The 23,464-nt window shown below is 43.4% G+C and overlaps 1 protein-coding gene across 4 annotated transcripts in view; it reads left to right on the top strand.

The window, feature by feature from the left end:
- Positions 1 to 23,464, top strand: part of LARS2 (leucyl-tRNA synthetase 2, mitochondrial) — a 161,182-nt gene that overhangs the window by 108,731 nt on the left and 28,987 nt on the right. For all 4 annotated transcript variants that reach the window (XM_054480414.2, XM_054480415.2, XM_063661971.1 and 1 more), the window contains 4 exons: positions 3,108 to 3,245; positions 16,866 to 16,966; positions 19,820 to 20,002; positions 21,622 to 21,791. In XM_054480414.2, coding sequence (XP_054336389.1) covers positions 3,108 to 3,245; positions 16,866 to 16,966; positions 19,820 to 20,002; positions 21,622 to 21,791 — 592 coding nt within the window. The remainder of the gene's footprint in view (positions 1 to 3,107; positions 3,246 to 16,865; positions 16,967 to 19,819; positions 20,003 to 21,621; positions 21,792 to 23,464) is intronic.

Raw genomic sequence — 23,464 nt, 5'->3', positions numbered from 1 at the left:
AGCCTTGTAAAGAGAGAGAATGAGAGCCGAAAGAAACTCTTCCAGAGCCCAGGAAAAAACACAGCATTGTGCTTAAAAGGGCTTTGCCTAATTGCTCTTGTACATGGCAGAAACATTCTGGAACCCTATTACCTACATATAAAATATGCCTTCCTATTCTTCGTGGTTCTAAAATAATATCTTTCTAGTGAGACAGATACTCCTGCCCTCACCCTGCCAGAATTTCAACCTGCAGTGTTGTGATTCTGTAATTTGAGTTCATATCAGATATGAGGGGGATCCTCGTCGGGCATGGTGGCTCACGCCTGTAATCCCAGCACTTTGGGGTGCCGAGGCAGGCGGATCACCTGAGGTCAGGAGTTGGAGACCAGCCTGACTAACATGGCAAAACCCCAACTCTACCAAAAATACAAAAATTAGCTGGGCATGGTGGCACGCACCTGTAATCCCAGCTACTCGGGAGTCTGAGACGGGAGAATCGCTTGAACCCGGGAGGCAGAGGTTGCAGTGAGCTGAGCTGGCGCCACTGCACTCCAGCCTGGGCAACAAAGTGAGACTTCCTCTCAAAAAAAAAAAAAAAGAAAAAAAAGAAATGAGGGGGATCCTGAGTGAAAGATACCCTGCAAAGGCAGGAAGGGTGCAAGGTGACGACTGTGGCTGGGAACCACCAGCATGGCCTTTTCTGGCCCACAGAGGGGCTCCCCTTCAGGGCCTTCCCTCTATAAGGGGCCATTGGTGCATTTCATGTAGTAACAACTGGCTTAGAATGCAAGTGAGGTCAGGCTCTTTCCTTTCTCAGAGTGCTTCAAAGGAAAGCCTTCACACAGATGAGAGAGACTCCATGGCGGGTGAAACATCCTGAGACCGTCACAGCCCCCAGTTTGTGAACAGCAGTGAGCACTTCATTTCCCTCATGACACGCTGTGGTTAGCTTCAGCCCCGGCGCGAGTTCTTCCTGGGGTGGTTTCCTGAGTGGATCATAAATCTGAGCTGTAGCTACTTTGAACATTTCACTCCTTAATATATCCCAAACTTGTTTTCCGGCCAAATACCATCCTTCACTTCCCTTTCTTTTCTGTCGCCTGGATTGGCAGTTGAATTTCTTTAGGGAACTATTTTTCACAAAGAAAAAAAGTATTTTTTAAAAATTTTATCAGAATTCTGGTACAGTGACTGGAGAACACCAAACTATATTAAGATGCAAATATGTGGTGGTAGCCAGGCTCTTTTTTCTAGCCTCAAAGCTGAAGCCAGCCAAGTCTATCCTGGGGAAAAAAGGTGGCTTGAGGTGTCAGGGAACCAATTCACAAATATTCGAAGTCCTCCAAAGGCAAAGGTTTGCTTGATTGGCTGACCTCAAGGGATGGCATTACCTTGGCAACACAGAGGTCTGTCACCAGCCAGTGCTGCCCCTCCCACCGAGGGTCCCAGCCAGAAAATGGAAATGACATTTCCTTTCCTCTCCAGTGTCCATTAGGACCCGAGAGTATGAGAAAGCCTTTCTATTAGTATCTGTTGGCCAAAAAGTATGTTAGGTGAGAGTTATTGGGCTATTTTATGACAATTCACCTTAAATATGCTGTATCACATTCAGTAAGCAATATACAGTCTCTTGCTGACTATATTTTCAGACTACTTTAAAAAATAAAATCAAATTTCTATTTTAAAATAAACATTTACAGCTGGGGCACAGTGGCTCACATGTGTAATCCCATAACTTTTGGAGGCCGAGGCGGGAAGATCACTTGAGGCCAGGAGTTCAAGACCAGCTGGGCTGAACGTAGCAAGACCTCGTCTCCACAAAAAATGTTTTAAAAAAATTAACTGATGGCCAGGTGCAGTGGCTCACACCCGTAGTCCTAGCACTTTGGGAGGCCGAGTTGGGCAGATCACCTGAGGTCAGAAGTTCAAGACCAGCCTGGCCAACATGGCAAAACCCCATCTCTACTAAAAATATAAAAATTAGCCGAGTGTGGTGGCAGGCACCTGTAATCCCAGCTACTCAGGAGGCTGAGGCACAAGAATAACTTGAACCCTGGAGTCGGAGGTTGCATTGAGCCGAGATCATGCCCCTGCAACCCAGCCTGGGTGACAGAGCGAGACTCCGTCTCAAAAAGAAAATTAAAAAAAAAAAAAGAAAAGAAAAAATTAGCTGGGCATAGTGGTGTGTGTCTGTAGTCTTAGATACTTGGGAGGTTGAGGCTGGAAGATCGCTTGAGCCCAGGAGTTGGAGGCTGCAGTGAACTATGATTGTGCCACTGCGCTCCAGCGTGGATGACCAAGCAAGACCCTATCTTTAATAAAGAAAAAAAAAGTTTTTTAACGTGAAAATAAATTAATAAATAAACATTTAGTATCTGCATGTTAATCTTCATTGTAAATACCACATTGCCCTCTATTGGTAGGAACTCCGACATCTCAATTGTGTAATCATAATAATAAAAATTGAAGTGAATATAGATATTCAAGGTGCATTGTAGCAAGATGCCTTTTTTTGCTGGTATGTTTTCTTCTTGTCCTCATTTTATATGCAAATTGCTTTTGTTGAAATATGTCAGTAATATCTTCTGTAACCATTTTTATAATTTCATAAATTAACACTTATCTTTTTTCTTTTTTATTATATAAGCTTTTCTCATATATATATTTTTGTTTGTTTGTTTGTCTGTTTGTTTTGTTTTTGAGACAGAGTCTCACCCTGTTGCCCAGGCTGGAGTGCAATGGCACGATCTTGGCTCACTGCAACCTCTGCCTCCCGGGTTCAAGTGATTCTCCTGCCTCAGCCTCCTGAGTAGTTGGGATTACAGGTGCCCACCACTACAACTGGCTAATTTTTGTAGTTTTAGTAGAGATGGGGTTTCGCCATGTTGGGCACGCTAGTCTCGAACTCGTGACCTCAGGTGAGCCACCTGCCTCGGCCTCCCAAAGTGCTGGGATGACAGGCATGAGCCACCGCACCCGGCCTTCTCTTATATTTTAAAAAGAAAATCATTGTTATTCCCTGATACAGTTCATTTCAGGGCATATGCATATTACAATAGGCCTGTTTAATTTACACAATTGTGGCAAAGCAGGTTTTTTAAAATGCCTCTATCTCTTTTTTACAGCCCTTTTAACACAGCAGTGGCCGATTACTGGATGCCTGTGGATTTGTACATTGGAGGAAAAGAACATGCCGTCATGCACTTGTTCTATGCAAGATTCTTTAGTCATTTTTGCCATGATCAAAAAATGGTTAAACATAGGTAAGCACTTATACTGCTTTGCAAAGTAATTTGAGTTCCATGAATAGCAACTTCAAGCAGGTGTCAGTTCTTCTGAAGCAAGGTAAATGCATGTAGTAGAGTACTAGTTTTCTAGTATGCTTTAGAGGTTATTGTCAACCTTAACCATTTGAGGTCCATTTATATTGCATAATCAGTTCTGGCATGTGATGTTGCATGCTTGCATAGAACCTAGCCTTCAGTGCTTCTCTGTTTAACTGAGTTAAGTAATTAAGAATTGTACCTGTGAGGCAGAGAGGAGTGGCCCATAATGTTTTATATCATCTCGTGTGAGGTCATGCTTATCACCCAGTCCTTCTGTGTCAGCTCTGTTCCTAAGCTTGGCTGAATCCCACCTTGATGCATCCCTCTAAAAAATGTATAGAGTGGATCTGAAATAGAGAATCACATTGTAAAAACATCAGTAAATTCTTTTCCTGTTGGCCTATTGTAACCCTTTCCTCATAATGTTCAGAAAAATGTGTGTGTACTTTTCCCCATGAAACGTATCATATATAAAAATTGCATATTTAATGTAGTTAAAGAATTGTACAACACATTAAATATGTAATTTTTATATATGAACATACATGCCCCACTCCTCAGTTTAAGAAACAGAGTATTTCAGGTACCTTAGAATCCCCAAGGTGCCCCCTCCGATTGTGTATCGCTCTTCTACGCCCACCACCTCGCCCCTAGCTAATACCGATCCCAGATTTTTAATTCCTCACTTTCTTGCTTTTCTTTATAAATGTATCATTTCTGCATGTATTTTTAAACTATATATTGTCTGGTTTTCCTGTGTTTGAACTTTACATAGGTAGAATTATATTTCAGGTATTCTGTCTTGCTTTCCTCACTCAGCAGTTTTTTGAGATTCAGCAGTGCTGACGGATGAAGTTATATTTCATTCCTGTTTCACTGCTGCATGATATTCCATTATATGGAATGAAACTTCCAAAATAGAACTCAGTTTATGTATCATACCACCATTAATGGTGGTTGGACTGTTTTGTGCAATTATGAACAAAACCGCTATGAACCTTCTTGCACATGGTTCCTGACATACGCATCACCATTTCTTTAAAATGTGTACCTAAGAGTAGAATTGCTCGATTGTAGGATACGCACATGTTCAACTGTCTTGAGAAACACCAAACTGTTTTCCATAGTGATTACCTAAGCCTATACTCCCCTAGTAGAAATGAGGATTCCGATCACTCTTACATGGTCATCAACATTTTGTACTATCCAACTTTTAAATTTCACCAAACCAGCGTGTATATAATGGGTCACGTTGTGAGTTAAATTTGAATTTTAAGACACCGATTTTTTTTTAATTTTTTTATTTTTAATTTTTGCAGGTACATAGTAGGTGTATATTTATGGGGTACATGAGATATTTTGGTACAGGCATGCAATGCATAGTAATCACATCATGGAAAGTTGGGTATCCATCCCTTCAAGCATTTATCCTTTGTGTTACAAACAATCCAATTATACTCTTTTAGTTATTTTTAAATGTTTAAGTTATTGCTGACTATAGTTGATTTCTTAATGAAGTTTATCATGTTTCATAGGTTTATGAATCTCTGTGATCAAATCCCTGTTTGTATCCTATGCTTTTATTTTTTCTAGATCGTTTCTCTTTTATTGATTTGTAAGGGGTTCTTTAAATATTCTTGATACTAATCCTTTTTCAGCTATATGTATTGCAAGTAGTTTTTTCTAGTTCTTGGCTTGTCTTGTTTTTATGGCATCTTTTGATGAACAGAAACTCTTAATTTAATGTAGTAGAAATTAATAATCTTTCCTTTATGGCTATTGCTTGCGGTGTGTCAGTACTGTTAATAGAATAGTCCATCCTTTTCCCCACTGATCTGTAGTGCCCTCTCCATCATAAATCAAGTTGTCATATATTCCAGGGCTTATTGATAGGATCTTTATTCTGGGACTACAGGTGCCCACCAGCACGCCCGGCTAATTTTTGTATTTTTAATAGAGATGGGGTTTCACCATGATGGTCAGGCTGGTCTCAAACTTCTGACCTCAAGTGATCCGCCTGCCTCGGCCTCCCGAAGTGCTGGGATTACAGGCATAAGCCACTGTGCCCAGCCGATTTCTTTATAGCTATCTTCCAGTTTCTAATTGTCTCTCTGTCTCTATCTGCTGATAAACCCATTCTTTGAGGTTTTTTTTATTTTAATTATTCTTCATTTCTAGAAGTTCTAGGTTTTTAAATTTTCCTTTATGATTTTTATAGTATTTTCGTGCTATCTTTTAAGCCTTTATTTTCTAAAATAGATTAAACATACTATTTTATATTATCTGATAATTCTTAATCTAATGTCATTATGGGTCTGTTTAGTCATTTGTTGTTTCTGCTGTTCTCACTCATGATGCCTAGTTCTTTGGGGGATGGGGTGCAAGGGGTGTTTTAACTGACCTTGTATTTCTTGAACCTTTTTTTTTTATAGGAACTCTTTGGAACCTCTCTGGTAGAGGTGATTTTGTGTTAGCTTCTCCCTGTTGCCTGGAGATGCTACCAATCCAAGATCACTTTAAACTGAATTTTCTGCTTGAGGTTTTTAGGACCATATAGGTAATATGAATACAGTCCCAAACCCACATGAGGGTCAACTTCTGTCTACAGATTCTCAGGAGAAATACTTTTCTTTCCTCCTACACATCACCATGGTCAAGATAGGCGAGTTTCCTTGTTTGTCTCTTCTAACCACAGGTTTATTTCTAGTTCATTGATGATTTCTGGTTCATTGACGATTCCTGCCTTGTTTGAGATCTTCTTCTAGACTCCCAAGGTTGCTTAGGCTTTAGGTTTGGTGTCCCATCTTTTGTGTACCATGCCATGAACAAACATTTATGATCACAGGGGTTCTATAGATATGCCCAGGGTGGAAGCTGGCTTCAGGAACTGTGTTTCCTAAGTTGGGTTTGGTTTCGTTTTGCCAGCTCAATGTATTTTATATTCCAACTGTCTTTTCACTTGTTTTTCATGAGGACAGTAATTCAGGCTCTCTTGTCTGCTGTATTACCAGAAGCGTAATTGCTGGATTTTTTTTTTCAGTTGTTGTTATGTTGTTTTTCTGTTTGTTTGTTTACTACAACATCCTTTAGAATATTTTTTAGTTACAGAGAAGAAAAGAGGGGAAATATCTGATTATTTCCCTATCCAGATAACCCATGTTGACAATTAAAAAAAAAAAGTAATACATGTCTAAACCATTTTGTAACTACACAGAAAGTGAACATTGTTGTCTCCCTCCCTGCATGCCACTCTTTAGCGCTTTCCTCGACTTTTAGGTTTCTTTTTATTTCTGCCAGGAAAATATTTTGCCTATCCCCACATGTGTTTTTATTGATATACTCATTTTAAATGTTGCTTATATTGCATACATGTCCTTTGCTTCTTTGACTTAATAATATAGCTTGGTGGTCTTTCCATATCAGCACAAACAAATATCACATTCTTTTTAATGTAGGCATAGTATTCCCTCATGGATATACCATAATTTATGTAAGCAGTCACCTATTCTTCCAATTACTATTTTTTTTTAAGTCCAGTGATCCTCTTTATTGATATGCTTAGCAAATAATTGGGAGCATATATTTAGGCTCAAGTCCTAACACTGGGGAATTCTGGGTCAGAAAATACGTGTCTTGAAAATTTTGATAGAATATTACTTTTAAAACTTTTGAAATGCAGACAGAAACCCATTTTCATTAAAATGAAGCACATTGAAAGCTCCTTCCCTTCACTTAACCCTCGGACCAGATGGCTGACTCTGCACATGCATGCATGGATTAAAAGAAGTCTACTGTACAGAAAACTAATTTAAGGTCTAAATTAAATGCTTAAAATAAATTTATTCTCATCAGTCCCAGAGACCTTCATGTATAAAAATAAACTGGTCTGCATCAGAAGGACACTAAAAACATTAACAGCATTACTCCTCAAGTAAACAAATTTGTTAAAGTGTTTATACTTTAGGTTCTAGAATTTACCAGTTCTGTTTTGCATTTCTTATGTCTGGAAACTAATTTACCTAACTAGATAAAGATTCTCATTGATAATGGGAATTGTGTCCTGTTACTGTCATGGTATCATGGATATTACACATTTTTAGTGTTTTGTTTTTGTTTTTTTGTTTTTTTGTTTTTTAAGAAATTGAGTTTAGGTTGGATGTGGTGGCTCACACCTGTAATCCTAGCACTTTGGGAGGCCAAGGCGGGTGGATTGCTTGAGGTCAGGAGTTCGAGACCAGCCTGGCCAACATGGTGAAACCCCATCTCTACTAAAACTACAAGAATTAGCTGAGCATAGTGGCATGCGCCTGTAACCCCAGCTACTAGGGAGGCTGAGGCACGAGAATTGCTTGAACCTGGGAGGCGGAGGCTGCAGTCAGCCAAGATCGTGCCACTGCACTCCAGCTTGGGCGACAGAATGAGACTCTGTCTAAAAATTAAAAAAAAAAAAAAGGAAAAGAAAAAGAAATTGAGTTTAATCCCTTGAAACAAACAGATGAAAGTTTATATTCTTCAAAGGAAATGTTCTCCAGTGCACGCAGTTGCATACACCTATGTTCTTAGCTACTCCAGAAGCTGAGATTGAGGCTGAGGCGGGAAGATTACTTGAACCCAGGAGCTTGATTCCAGCTGGGCAACATAGCAATACCCTGTTTCTAAAACAAAACAAAAAACAAAGGAAATATCCTCCATGGGCTAGGGAGAATTGATTAGAACTTAAGTTTAAAGACCAAATACAACTTGAGAAACATCTCAAGCCAGGCGTGGTGGTTCACGCTTATAACCCCAGCACTTTGGGAGACCAAGGCGGAAGGATCACTTTAGGCCAGGAGTTTGAGACCAGCCTAGGCAACATAGTGAGACTCCATCTGTAAAAAAAAAAAAAAAAAATTTAATGAGCCAGGTGTGGTGGTGCATGCTTGTAGTCCCAGCTGCTTGGGAGTCTGAGGCAGCAGAATTACTTGAGTCCAGGAGTTCGAGGCTGCAGTGAGCCATGATTGCCACTGCACTCCAGCCTATGCAACAAAGTAAGACACTGTCTACAAAAAAAAGTTGGGGGAATAGCTCCTTCTTATGTAGGTCTGGAAACAAAGGCCATATGTAAGTGATTTCTAGCTCCTTAACAGTAAAGCATATTTCTGCCAGTTTCTGAATGATTTTTTATAGAAGTACTCAATCAGTAAATTATTCAATGGCCAAGTATCTAAGGTATAGGACAGGGTCTGGCTATTTTTATGACTTATTTACAATGGTTTAAGACTATCTTCAAGCAGGAAAAAAGGTTTGCTGCATTCTGATATAATTTTAAAATGCAGTTTCAAGTATGACTTTGTTTTTACTCAAATGCATTGCCAATTTGCAGAGCCTCCAGGTAACACCTGGATTTTGCTTTACCATCAACATTAAGGGACAAGTATATGGTGTAAATTGAAATAGACCTATGGAGTTTTGTTTTTTTGAATCTGTTTTTAAATTCTGTTCAAGATTCCGTTCCATGCTTTCCTCCTCCAAAAGAGACTTATTTTAAGTACTGAAAAGGCTGACCTTTGAGGAAGGTACAGAAAGTCATCTTAACTGTTACTCAGCGCTGCTGTCAGCATTACTCTTGTTGGAGCACATCAGGGCAGCAACAGCCTCTGAAAACTCTCCCGGTGCATTACCTCTTTCTTAGAGGTGTTTTGGTAAACCAGTCAGCCACACATGAAATGAAAATCACCCACTTTCTGTGATGAGTAATTTGGAATTATACAATCAGTATTTTTGAGAGCCTCCAAACAACTTTATCAAGCTGGGCTGGGAGGAAAAATTGAGACCCGTCAACCACATATGTATTTCTGAAATCTGTATAAATCAGAATTTCCTAGTCTAGTTCTGTATTCCTTTTGGTTAGCATTGTCATTTCAGGAGGCTATGTGAGATGATAGTACAGCTATTCTATTTTAGTTTAACATTTCTGAGCCCCTCAGCCCTTGTCTCAAGTAGCAGCTCTGGAACAGGAATCCAAAGACCTCTGTCTGTGTTCAGTGGTGCCCCGATTAGCTGTGTGGACCAGAAGCTGAACTCCTTTGGGTCTCAGTGGCCTCGTATGTTAGGAACTCAGTTATCTCTGAGCACCCTTTTCACTCTGATTCTAATTTCTTCAAATACAGACAGCAAAGGTTTATGTATATCTAATCATCTTTCCTGTTTTCTAAGAGTTGTGGACATTTTTTTTCATCACCTGCATGTTTAGGCTTGCAGTTTGAACTTTAAGGTCTCCTTACCATACATAAGAGGCTGGCCTCCAAGTTAAGTGTGCCACCACACAGGACAGCAGGTGCCTTAGTTGTGTGGTCTGAAATACCAAGTTAATGATTAACCAGGAATTAATGTAAGCAGGAAACCCACAAAAGAAGATATCCAAATGATTAATAAACATTTTATCACACTATAAAATAATAAACATCTTACACTGTAAAATGTTTCCGTCCCAGCATGATGGCTCGCACCTGTAATCCCAACAGTTTGGGATGCCAAGACAGGATGATCGTTTGAGTGCAGGAGTTTGAGACCAGCCTGGGCAACACAGCAAGACCCCATTTCTATGATTTTTTAAAAAAATTTCCCTCACTGGCAAATATAAATTATTTAGCATCTTCCATGTGGTAAGGAAGCTAGCATAAGAGCAGCTCTCATATATTGCAGGAAGTAGCTTGGAACAATCTTTCTGAAAAGCATTTTGGCAATACATAGTGAGAGCCTTAAAACTATTCATTTTTGGATGCACTAATTGCACTGCTAAAAATCTATCCTAAGGAAATAATCAGAAATGCAAACTTATGCACCAAGATGTTCATGTAAGTGTTATTTCAAGTAGCTAAAAATTTGGATACAATCTACATGCCCCAAAATGCTGAGACAGGGTAAATAAAGTATAATCCATCTACGTGGAGCACACTTATACAACACTTTCAATTAAATTACAAAGAATGTTTAATAACATGGAGAAATTCATCTGAAGTAATGAGAAATAGAAAAAGCAAGATACAGCTTGGTTATCTTTGTCTTTATATATACAAGCACATATATACACATACTCAAAGCAAGAGAAAAGACTAGAAAAACTCATGCCAACATGTTAACACTAGCTATCTCTGGGTGGTGAGCCCAATATACTTCTGATTTTTTCCAGATTTTTTACAATGATTGTGTAACTTTATGATTTACGGTATAGTATATATTCTGAAGAAGGAAAATATGCGGAGCTTCCTGCTGTGGTTGTGGGTGTGGGGTAGGATCAGCTTTCAGCTTCCCTCCTTCTGGTGGTTAGCACCAGCTTGAAAGAGGGGGCACATTAGAGCGTGGGAACATGTCGTGGCCCATCTTCACTGAATGAGATCAGGAAGCCTTTTCTCTCCCTTTGTGGGAGACCGCGGTAAACATGGAATCTTGTCACTTTTTGTTGTAGCTCTGTAACGCAACTTAGACACTAAATTCCCCAAACTGAATTTCTCCCTTTGGTTTGGAATCAACAGAAAGTGGTGGCTGTCAGAAGCAAGCAGCTGCTCGGGGAACTCCCATGAGAAGGGCAGGCCGCCTGCTGACCATGGAGAGCACAGCAAGCCCCTATCCACAGAGTCTTCTTCTCTGTCTCTCTGATCATGCCAGAAACGGGGCTACTGGGAAAAGGAACAGGAAGGGAAGAGAAGCTTTACTTGGGTCCTGCTGTATTAGTAAGCCCTCCTTCTGTGCCACTGACTGGCTGCTAGGAAATGGGAATGGTGATATTTCAAGAATAGCCATGGCTAATACTTAGAAACTAGGCTAATTATGTGACATGATGGCCCTGGGCACAGAACAAGGAAGAAGAGGAAGGTAAACTTAGTCTGATTTAATGAAAAGTCCAATTTGGAGACCATTTTCAGAGATCTATGGCCTTCAAAGATCTGCAGCCTGGCAGGCTACTCTCCCACCGGGTCAGGGGAGTGGGCAGCAGGCTATCTGGGGCTTCATGAATAGGTAAATGTCATCTGCAGCAAGAAGGTGGGGCTCTGATACATCCTGATATTCTTTGCTCATACTGTAATTAGCACATTCCTTGTATATAGTGATTTTTTTAAGAGCACTTAAAATGGCCAATCAATGTTCTGAATTTCCTTGTTTATCCTAATAATTAGCAACTCCCTTCCTTCCCTCCCTCCCTCTCCTCCCTCCCTACCTTCCCTTCCCTCTTTCCCTGCCTCCCTCCCTCCTTTCTTTCCTTCTTCCAAGTGGGACAAATGTGGCCTTCAATGCCCAGCAGCTATCAGTTGTTGCAATTTCTGAATTAGTGCAGTCTAAACTAATGAAGAAATTGTGAAGATCTCCCCCCAGTTTTCATCATTGTGCTTACATATAGCTGTGCTTCAGTGCAAGCAAGCATGATCTACCTCCAGAGATGTACCAAAGGAGTAGGAAGAAAGCTGACTCAGATAAATCCAGGGCCTTCTTCAAGGCAGAGGCCCTGCCTAATACTCCCGCGTTTGATGGTCCCTGAGTCAGAAGGGTTTGTTAGTGGTTTAGAGTTGCAGATTTTCCACTCACTTATAAAGGCCCCTGCTGTGCACAGTCACTATGATGAATGAATAACTCAGTTGCATACACAAGTCTGTTCCCAAGTACCATCTGTTGAGTGAATGAATGAGTGAACAAAAGGGAAACACATTACCCCAATTGTGAATCTGAATAATGAACTTGGCAATGTGATGTGATCTCTGCTCCAGCAGGCCTGGGTTCCAAGTCTAGCAGGGCCCTTGACGTCCTTTGTCCTTCATTCCTGTGCACCTTGCGCCTCCATATCACATTTGGTACGTCTTTCTTGTAGTGCTGATGGTTATTTATGAGCATGTCTTGGGCTGTCTGTTCTTATTGTAAGCTCTCCAATTAATTGCCCAGTGCTGTGTACCCAATTATCATGTAAATACATGTTGAATGAATAAACAAGTGTGACTCATTCAGAGCTAAACTACGCATGAGAGTAGACATGGCCAGCTTCAGCCAAGAGAGTGAAAACCAGATTCCCAGCGCCCTATGGCCCATTCCCTAGCTCCCTGGAAGAGTGGAGGGAAAACACTTGGGAATGAGCAAGATTCTAGGAGCTGGGAAGTGCCCCTTTCCCCGCTGGGAAATTCCATGTGAGCACTCATCAGGGTATTCCCCTGCTCTCATTCTCTTGCTTCGGCTGCTTGGGATCTTTCAGTGCACCCCTCCCTGCAAAAAGATGGTGGCGCTAGGTGGAAAGTATAGCATCCAGTGCCCCCCTTCACTCATTTCTTTCTTCCCTCCTCTCTTGCCCCCACTTTGTCCCACTCACATTATCCCCTACCCCTGCTGCTGGTAGGTTTATTCATCCACTGAAACAAGCTTGATTGAGTTCAAGGCAATTAACATTACTGAGCATCTATTAGGAACTGGAGACTGAGAGTGGCCTTCAAGGATTTTCAAGGCCAGGAGCAGTGGCTCATGCCTGTAATCCCAGCATTTTGGGAGGCCAAGGCAGGAGGATTGCTTGAGCTCAGGAGTTCAAGACCAGCCTGGACAACATAGTGAGACCTAATCTCTACCAAAAATACAAAAAATTAGCTGGGTGTGGTAGTGCGCGCCTATGGTCCCAGCTGTTTGTGGGGGCTAAGGTGGGAATATCACTTGAGCCCAGGAGACTGATGCTGCAGTAAGCTGTGATTGTGCCACTGCACCCCAGCCTGGGTGACAAAACAAGACCCTGTCTCAAAAAAAAAATCATTCTCCTCCTCCTCACGGGAGAAAGACAGGTAAGCAGCTTACCTAAATACACAATAAAATGTAATAGCTGCTAGATACAATTACAGGCACTACACAGGATGCATCAGGAAGGAAAAAGCAACTAATTCCAATTCTGACCAGGAGATACCTTCTCAGTGGAGATGGCATTTGAGTTGAGCCAGGAAGGAGGACTAGAGTTTTGATAACAGTTTGGGAAATGGCGTGAGTAAAGGCATGGAAGCACCTGCGGGCAACATTTGAAAGAGCAGAGGGAGTGGCAGGGGACGGGGAGAAGTCCTGGATGGCTACGCGGAGGAATTTGGACTTGATTGGGAGGAGGAGCTCTTCAAATATGACTACACTCTTTCTTTTCCTCCCTCACAGCTCTGAGAGTTGTCAGGCATTGGTTTGGTTCAGTGATCGTAAACAGGCTGGCTCCCCAAGGGCAGAGATTCCTTTGCCCAACATTATATCCCCAGTGCCTAGCTCAGTGCCAGGCACATAGCAAGCACTCAAGAAATACCGAAGAAATAAGCAATACATTTCACATAATAACTCTGTGCTTTCTGATTATCTGGTACGAAGAAGAATTCTGAGATTCATTCTGAGCACCAGGAGTGCTGCTGTCGTTGAATGGTGTCTGGGTGGTTGTAGGCGAGGGCACTGGGGTAGTTGGCTAGGTTTTGCCATCCCTGCTCTAGATGATCCATCTGAGATGGCCCCTGCTGCACTGCAACCCTCGGAGAAGACAGTTCAGAAGAGTTTCAACTGTCAAGTTGCATTGTTGGGAGCTTTCAGACATTAGGATATGTTCATGTAACTAGCAGGCCTTGGTGTGGGTGCACTGCTGAGGACCTGCCTGCCAGTTCTGGGGAGAGCCTCCCATGTGGACATTCCCTGAGAGCTCTCACTCAGAAATGGTTACAAGCAGGTTAGAAACAGGCGGATGAAATGATAGTGTTAGCAGTCAGGCTATAGGGTCCCATAGTGAGGAGACAGTGCCTGGAAGCGGACAGAAGGTTGATTTCACGTTCTGCAAATTGGGCTGAATGCCAGTTACACAAGTGTGTTTTATGTTGTGAAGATTCATCGTTATACCCCTAGGACTCACACTTTTCAATATGTGTGCTATACTTTAACAGTTTACCTTAAAAAAAAAAGTTATAAAAGACGAGGCAGGAGAAGTTGCAGCCTTGGGCTGAACAGCTGGGGTTAGTCAGTTTTTCGCAGGTTGCAATTCTGTCCATTCTCGGAAGGTGGCAGTGTTGTGCCACTTGATAAAATACAAGACCTGAGAACAGGATTCCTTGGATTCCCAGCCCCTTCTTGAGGCTTAATGCTGCTGATTTTTTTTTTTTTTTTTTTTTGGAGACGGAGTCTGGCTCTGTCGCCCAGGCTGGGGTGCAGTGGCGTGATCTCGGCTCATTGCAACCTCCGCCTCCCGGGCTCAAGCAACCCCTGCCTCAGCCTCCCAAGCAGCTAGGACTACAGCTGCGTGCCACCACACCTGGCCAACTTTGTAGAGATGGGGTTTCACCATGTTGCCCAGGCCAGTCTCAAACTCCTGAGCTCAGGCAATCCACCCACCTCGGCCTCCCAAAGCGCTAGGATTACAAGCGTGAGCCACCGCGCCTGGCCAATGCTGCTGATTTTGATCATCCTTGAATCCGGATCATTCCCTCCTAACTTTTGTCCTAAAAACACCTTTAAAAATTTACCTTGAGCAACCAAAGCCATGTACTGGTGATGTTTGTGGGGAACATCACTGGATCTCCAGGAAATGAGTGCTCCTACCTGATACCCTGAACATGAAATACTTAACATGTGTTATCAGCAGGTATCGCCATGAATCATTATTTGAGTTTGGAATAGGTCTTGCTGAAATGCCTCAAAATTGAATCAGGCAGATTCTTAAGAATAAACAACTGCAAATTTGCAATAATTTCAGTATGAAGCTCAACCTGTTCTTATCCTCTTATGAGAAAAAGTTTATATGTCACTATTTACCCAGTAAGGGTATAACTAAAACTACTTTTTAAAATAGGTACTATAAATGAGTTATAATCAATTCATATTTCAGAACACTAGGTAACTTTTTAAAAAGTGAGATAGATCTATATGAACTGCCATGGAGAAATCCATTCATATCATTAAGTGAAATACCATAAAGTATACATAAGGTATAATCCCATTTATATAAATCTCCAAAAATCTATAAAGCCATATGTGGGTAGGTATACATTTATGTGCACAAAGGCATTGAAAAATGTCTCCAGACTTTTCCAGGGATATATACCAAACTATTAATAAGAACTGCCTCCTGAAAGGGACATAGGCCTAGAAAGGAGTGGTAGTGTTTGGATTTGAACAGAAGGTTTATATTCATATATGACTTGTATGGTTTAAAACTTTTTTTAGGCCAGGTGGGGTGGCTCACACCTGTAATCCCAGTACTTTGGGGGGCTGAGGCAGGTGGATCACCTGAGGTCAGGAGTTCGAGACCATCCTGGCCAACATGGTGAAACCCCGTCTCTACTAAAAATACAAAAATTAGCCAGACCTAGTGGTGGGCACATGTAATCCCAGCTACTCGGGAGGCTGAGGCAGGAGAATTGCTTGCACCTGGGAGGCGGATATTGCAGTGAGCCGAGATTGCGCCACTGCACTCCAGCCTGGGCAACAGAGTGAGACTCTGTCTCAAAAAAAAAAAAAATTTACGAGTACTTTGATGCAGTCATTTTATTTAATCTTCCCAACTACACTTTGAGGCAGGTTTTTTTGTTTTGTTTTGTTTTTTTGAAACAGAGTCTCACACTGTCGCCCAGGCTGGAATGCAATGGCACGATCTCGGCTCACTGCAAACTGTGCCTCCCGGGTTCATGCTATTCTCCTGTCTCAGCTTCCTGAGTAGCTGAGATTACAGGCACACACCACCACACCCGGCTAATTTTTTGTATTTTTAGTAGAGAAGGGTTTCGCTATGTTGGCCAGGCTGGTCTCAAACTCCTGACCTCGTGATCCACCCACTCCTTGGCTTCCCAAAGTGTTGGGACTACGGGCATGAGCCACCACACCCAGCCGAGGCAGGTTTTTTTTTTAACCCCCATTATATAGGTAAGCAAACTGACACTCAGCACAAGTGACTTGCTTTGGCTCACAGAACTCGCTGAGAAGCAGAACTGAGATTTTGAATCCAGGCCTTCCAAATCTGAGGCCTAGGGCTCTTTCCACTTCACCATAATAGAAAGTAGACCTGTAGGTAATACCTACAGATTTGACTTGATTTTCTTTTCTTTTCTTTCTTTCTTTTTCTTTTTTTTGAGACAGAGTTTTCGTTCTTGTCGTCCAGACTGGAGTGCAGTGGCACATCTCAGCTCACTGCCACCTCCACCTCCCTGGTTCAAGCGATTCTCATGCCTCAACCTCCCAAGTAGCTGGGATTACAGGCACCCACCAACACGCCCAGCTAATTTTTTTTATTTTTGGTAGAGACGGGGTTTCACCATGTTAGCCAGGCTGGTCTCGAACTCCTGACCTCAGGTGATCCGCCCGCCTCAGCTTCCCAAAGTGCTGGAATTACAGGCATGAGCCACCATGCCCGGCCTGAATTTATTTTCTTATCACTTATTTCTAAGGAGCCATTTGTTTAAGCTGGGGTTTATAAGTGGCCTTGGTCAGCCCACCTGCTTTTATGAGGCGCAGCTACTTCTGCCCATCCAAGGGAAGGTCTGTGTTGCTGTTTTCTCAATGCTTCATGTCCCACTCCTCCTGTTTTCTTTTCCTGTCATTTTTCCTCAGGGAGCCTTTTCATAAGCTGCTGGCCCAAGGCCTTATCAAGGGGCAGACATTCCGCCTACCATCTGGACAGTATCTACAGAGAGAGGAAGTGGATCTCACAGGTAAGAATGGCCCCATCGGTCCCATCCAGGTACTCCCAGAGAGCCAAGGCCAGGCCTGAGAGCTACTGAGCAAGCAGGCATCTGCCTCTAGAGTGGGGGAGGATGCGGGAGAGAGACCCGCTGGCTGTGTGGTCTCTAAGCCTCAGCTCCCTCTGGGCCTGTGCCCCCTGAAGCCTGGTCCTGGACTGGCTGTCTGCTCCTCTGCTGCAGCCCCCTTCAGCCAAAGTGCCACCTCAGCTTCTGGCAGGGTTTTCATTTGTATGTAACAGAGTCAACTCAGGCATCACCTCCTATCCCAGACCATCTTTGAAAGCCCACCTCAGGGACAGAGCCCCCAGGCCCAAGACACATTCTTCCAGAACTAGGGTACTCCCAGTGTTTCTCCCAACATGGTCTAGTGGCACATTTCAGAACCTTGGGGGGAAGCACTCTGTTTACTCATAGCACCCTAGAGCAGCCCCCTCTTAGCATTTCCCAGTAAAACACCTTCCCCTGATTCCCCGAACTTCCCTCCTATCCCAGCTCTCCCAAGCCTTTTCCTTCCACTCTGCATTTTCACCCTTCACCCTTTACATTTCACCCTTCATTTTCACCCTGAGGATCACCAGATCTTCAGGTGCCATGGTGAGGATGCATCAGTGCACCCAGCACACACGTGGAATATGTGACATGTTAGAAAATGGGTAGGGGCAAGGCGTGGTGGCTCACGCTTGTAATCCCAGCACTTTGGGAGGCCAAGGCAGGCGGATCACCTGAGGTCAGGAGTTCAAGACCATCCTGGCCAACATGGCGAAACCCCATCTCTACTAAAAATACAAAAATTAGCCGGGCGTGGTGGCATGCACCTGTAATCCCAGCTACTCAGGAGGCTGAGGCAGGAGAATCGCTTGAACCCAGGAGGTGGAGGTTGCAGTGAGCCAAGATCATGCCACTGCACTCCAGCCTGGGCAACAGAGCAAGACTGTCTCTGTCTCAAAAAAAGAAAAAGAAAACAGGTGGAGACATGCAGTATACATAAGGACAGCTGTGAGAAACCCCCAGCACTGTGACCATTACATTTAGAAAAACTAGTGCATAATGGATGAGATTAGGTCACACGACAACCCTGTAAATGGTAGGCAGCCTCTCCAGCCAAACAGTAGAGACAGGGTTTAGGGAAGCAGTCGATGCAATTACCTCATCAAAGCAAAATATATCAAGGTTTGTAACAGTCCGTGGGAGAAAAAGAAGCTGGAGAAGCAGAACTGTCAGTGTTTCTCCAGCATGGATGACAGAGGGAAAGAGCTAAATTCAGGTGCACATAGAATTCAGCCTCACAGTTAGTGAAGTGTTCTTTGTAACAGGCAAGGCTGCCCATGTATAGCTGTGCAGTTTGTGCGCTACACAAAAGAACCAAGCCAAGGCTGTGATTTCAGTAGGGCCTGAAATGCAGCCGTTTGTCAAGCCATACATTTCAGGGCCACGTCTGCCAAAAGAGGGTGACTTTTTCTAACTTCTCAACTTTTCTGCCCAGAAAGATACATTTTTTCCTAATTTGCACAACAGTATTTTAAGGTCTAGACACAGCCTGGGGCAGGGTAAAGGGGCCAGTGGTTCCCTGAGTCTCACCACAGCTTGGATAAACATCTGGGACTTCAGTCTCCCGTTCTCTGCTGTCATGGGGTCAGGCAGTATTGTGAACATCTTTTCCCTTCCCACATAGTCTTGCCTACTGGGTGAGAATACTTTGATCAGCAAGGGCAGGTTTCTGTCTCCTTCATGGATGTAACTCTCATGAAGTATGGAGCTGGCTTTTAGGTCTGTACATCGGTCCCCTGTTAGTTTGGTTGCTGTTGGAGTCAGAGATTATTTGGCTGGAAGGAAAAGAAATCCACCCAAACCCAGTTGTAGAAAATAGAGCTAGGCCCCACTGCTCATAGGAAGTCAACAGCCACTCCTTTTTCCTTCTCTCTTTCTCAGCTCTCCAGTTCTTAGTTCTTCTTCCTGCTCCTCTCTGTTCTCCTGCCCTGTTCTCCTTCATCTGCCAGACTTGGATTCTTCTCTCCCCAATTTCAATTTACCAAGTGACCTTGGGTAGCTGCAGTGGCAAGTCTTGCCCCATCTCCTAGGACCTGATGGTTCCAGTGCTCAGCAACATGGAAATTGAGTTTCTGTATTCTTAGCTCCAATTCGTGAGATAGAGGCTTAGCCTTGCCAGGTGCCCTTACTAGTCCTCTCCAGTAGGGCTTGGCAACAAGGTCACCTCATCCAAATGCGGCCATTTAAGACCCCTTCCATCAGCACCATCTAGACCAGTGGTATGTGAGTAGGGGAGGAGACGGTTCCAAAGAATAGGGTGTGGGTGGCTGGCACCACAAAGGGACCAACACATTTACCATGAGCCCGGTAAGTGAATTCCATGTGCCCTGAGAGTACGAGATCATGTTTTGGTGACTGCAACATGGATGGGACAGGTCAGGCTGCCAACTTCCATAAGACACCCTTAATTCATCAAGAAAATGGCAACGTGTGCAAGTTTTTCAAAATTCTTGTTTACTTTCCGTTTTTGTGTATAAATAATTCACTTGTAAAGGGGGAAATTGTTTTATTTTATAGAAAAAGCTGGCACAGGCCATTATAACTGTACTGTTTATTCATGAAGGTTTGTGGGAGGAAGGTGGGCCTCATTCATTTAAAAATAAAAATATTTTTATAAAAATACAGAAGGAGAGAAAGCGGCTTGTTAAGTGAATTAGTGTGATTCTTCAAATGGACACTTTCTGTTGCTCACCCAGTTTTTTCTTATTGATGCTATTTCTATAGAAGAAATTCACAATCACACATACCATACCTATGGATTATTTTGGCATCTAGGTTCCGTTCCTGTTCATGCGAAAACGAAAGAGAAGTTAGAGGTGACGTGGGAAAAGATGAGTAAGTCCAAACACAATGGGGTGGACCCAGAGGAAGTTGTGGAGCAGTATGGGATCGACACGATTCGGCTCTACATCCTTTTTGCCGCCCCTCCTGAGAAGGATATCTTGTGGGATGTGAAAAGTAAGTCACCTTCCTCTTCCTGACATGCTTCCTTTGTGATCTGCCCTGGACTTTGAAGGAATTTGAGGAAGGAAATGTCTTGGCTGAAGACAGTAGTAGAGAATTCTAGGAATCAGTTCCATAGAGCAAGTAGCAGCTTGACCAGCATCCTGCACCACCCTTAGACAGGTGTTGACAAACATAAGCGAGCCTCAGAATCATTTGGGAAACATGTTGCAGATGCAGATTCCAGTGCTCCGCCCATGCCTGCTGACACAGCCTCCAGAATGGGGCTCAGGAGGTGGCCTTTGAACAAGCTCAGCGGCGATTCCAGTGCACACTCTACGAGGACCACGCTTTGAGAGTGGTTTCCTTGGAGACAGACTGGCTTCTGGGCTACCTCTAGGCCTGCTATAGTCCAAAGAGGCCAGTTCCCTCTTTCTTGATGTACCCTGGAAGGTTTTTTCTAGAACAGTGTCATTCTCCCTCACCAATCCAGAAAGCCCCAGGAGGAGTCTGGGCCTGGTGTTACCTATGGCCTCTTAGTCACCCACAGCACTCTTCATCTCCCCACTTAGGGGAGATTTGTCTCTCCAGAGTTGTTTAGTACTAAAATGACATGAAGTAAAATAATCTTGAGTATCTGGCTATTCTAGAATAAACCCGTCCAACAGTCATTCATTTTTACTTCATGTGATCTGCCCTAAGTGTTGTTGTGGGAAGAGGAAGTCAGATGCCTGGAATCTTGACCCTTGTGTGAAGTATGCATGTCATTTGAGAAATCACTGTTTATTTTGATGTGCTGTGGCTAGTGGGAAGTGTGGTCTGAAACAGTGGTCACAGATGCCAGTCCTAGAACTAGCTGCCTCAGAATCACTGGGGGGCTTGCAAAGCACAGACAGGTGGAGGTTCTGGCTCCCACCCCTAACCCAGGGGACAGGCTCCAGGAATCTTTCTAAGAAGCCTCCCAGAGGATTCTGCTGTGCATTCAGGCTTGAGAATGCCTAGCCTAGTGGCCAGACAGTACAAAGACCTGGACTGACCCTAATTTGGCTACTGGTATAACCCAAGGCCACCAGGTAAAGCCATTCAGCTTTACCAGAAGATCAGACCAGCAGCTGGATTGGATGAGCTTGTGTAAAATGTGGAAAACACACATACCTGCAAGGACAGGGATTGTGTCAATGCACTTCACACTCTACAGCAGCATGTCTGCAAGCACAGTCATGCTATCCACAAGGTAAGAGCTTGCACCAGCAGGAGTCAGTGCTGTCTCCCAAGCACCATGTTAGCTCCATGGCATTTTTGTCCCAGCAGACTTGCTTAATCAAGGTGACAGGGCACCAGGGCTCATCTTGACCAAGCTTCTGAGCTCATGACCATTGGTGGGTAGCACTTTGAGTGGCCCTGCCATCCAGTGCTCTGAATCTGGGCACTAAAATGAGATAGAATTGGTCCTGGTCTGAATTCTCAGACACTGAAGGCCAAGGAGGATCCTTCAGCCTGCCCTCAAAGGAATCCATCAGGGTGCAGTGAAGTGTCACTTCAATTCACAGGTGTTTTTCTCCGCTTAGTTATACCAAGTCAATCACCCTTATGTTGCGTGCTCTCTCTTTCTCATTTATTGATGCTGAATTCAGCTGATGCTCTCCCTGGGGTGCTGAGATGGCAACAACGACTGTGGACCTTGACAACTCGGTTTATTGAGGCCAGGGCTTCTGGGAAGTCTCCCCAGCCTCAGCTGCTGAGTAACAAGGAGAAAGCTGAGGCCAGGAAGCTCTGGGAGTACAAGAACTCCGTCATCTCTCAGGTCAGAAACTCTCCAATTCCAGTGGTTAACTCTGTAACCGAGCACTCTTTGGGAACCTTTGCCTGTGGTCTTTGCTGCCCTCCCGGCCTTGGGTTGGGCCACTGTGGGTCTTCCTTCCTGGCAATGGCGGTCCTTCTTGCTTTGATTGATTGGCCCTACTGTTTTGGGTACTTTACCAAGGTGGATCAACAGTGCATACGTTCTAATGGAAAGAGATGCCCCCAGGAAATGGCTCTCTGATGATGTCTGACATTTGTCCATCCTGGGTCTCAGGAAGCTGCCACTTTCCATGTTTCTACATTTAACACATCCAAGCAGAGAGCCAAATCCAGGATCACCCTGTCATCCAGGATGACACCGCATATGTTACATTAACAGAAACACAATTTTAGAGTTGGAAGGGGCATTAAGAAACTGTCCTCTGTAGCCTCCTCATTGTACAGATAGGGACAGAGATGATGTCCAGATATCTTGCCTAACGTCACACAGCTAGTGAGGAACTGAGCAGAGATTAGAATCCCAGTCCTCCACGTAGTGAGGACTTTCCCACTCAAGTTACTTTGTTACACAATATCCATGTGAACTATTGTGGGTTAACTTCTGCAAATCTGAAGTCATTGTAATGGGTATCTGATATCCCAAATTCTTCTTAAGCTGATTTAAAAAAAAAAAAAAAGGTATGCTGATTCAGACATAAAGTTAATCAGCATCGCTCATCTGCACTCTGATAATGAAGACAATGACGCATGGCAGGCTTTTGCCTTTCTGGTGTGTATAACCTGAAGTGGCCCTGGGTCCAGCATGGTCTCATTTGTTGACACTTCTTCAGCTTTATTTATGGCCTCTGTACCCTCTCTGTGTGGAGGAACAGAGCTCGCTGAATGAATGTAGGGGTCTGAGTGATGGCTGAGCGATTGAGTTCATACCACATATTTTCTCCCTGGATTTGGCAAATTCTTCTATTTTGTCAGATAATAGAATTGGGTTATTTCAACAAGTTGGAAACTCTTGACATCCTTAAAGATGTGTTACTTTTCTGTATTCTTGCCTACAATCAAAATGGAAAAGCACAGAAACATAAAAAAGCTGACAAGTTTTGTTAATGTTCTTATGTTGACTGTACATTTCAAAATGTAAAATTGACCAGGCGCAGTGTCTCACACCTATAATCCTAGCACTTTGGGAGGCCAAGGAGGGCATATCACAAGATCAAGAGATCAAGACCATCCTGGCTAACATGGTGAAACCCCGTTTCTACTAAAAATACAAAAAATTAGCTTGGCGTGGTGGTACACGCCTGTAGTCCCAGCTACTCGGGAGGCTGAGGCAGGAGAATTGCTTGAACCTGGGAGGCAGAGGTTGCAGTGAGCTGAGATCGCGCCACTGCACTCCAACTTGGGTGACAAAGCGAGTCTCCATCTCAAAAAAAAAAAAAAGTAAAGTTAATCTTATCCCATAGACTAAAAACCATCACTGTGAAGCAAAGTCACATAACCAAGCAGAAGTGGCATCCTTTACTCCTGTTTTCTGTTATGTTGAGTTTGCCCATCAGTGGGTCCTGCCTTCTATTCATGTTACTAGCATTGTTTTTTTTTTTTTTTTTTTTTTTGAGACGAAGTCTCACTCTGTTGCCCAGGCTAGAGTGCAATGGCGCAATCTCAGCTCACTGCAAG

This window comes from Pongo pygmaeus, chromosome 2 (genome assembly GCF_028885625.2).
Source record: "Pongo pygmaeus isolate AG05252 chromosome 2, NHGRI_mPonPyg2-v2.0_pri, whole genome shotgun sequence".
Lineage (NCBI taxonomy): Eukaryota > Metazoa > Chordata > Mammalia > Primates > Hominidae > Pongo > Pongo pygmaeus.
The sequence above is the reverse complement of the archived record's forward strand: the minus strand, read 5'-3'. Positions and strand labels throughout refer to the sequence as shown.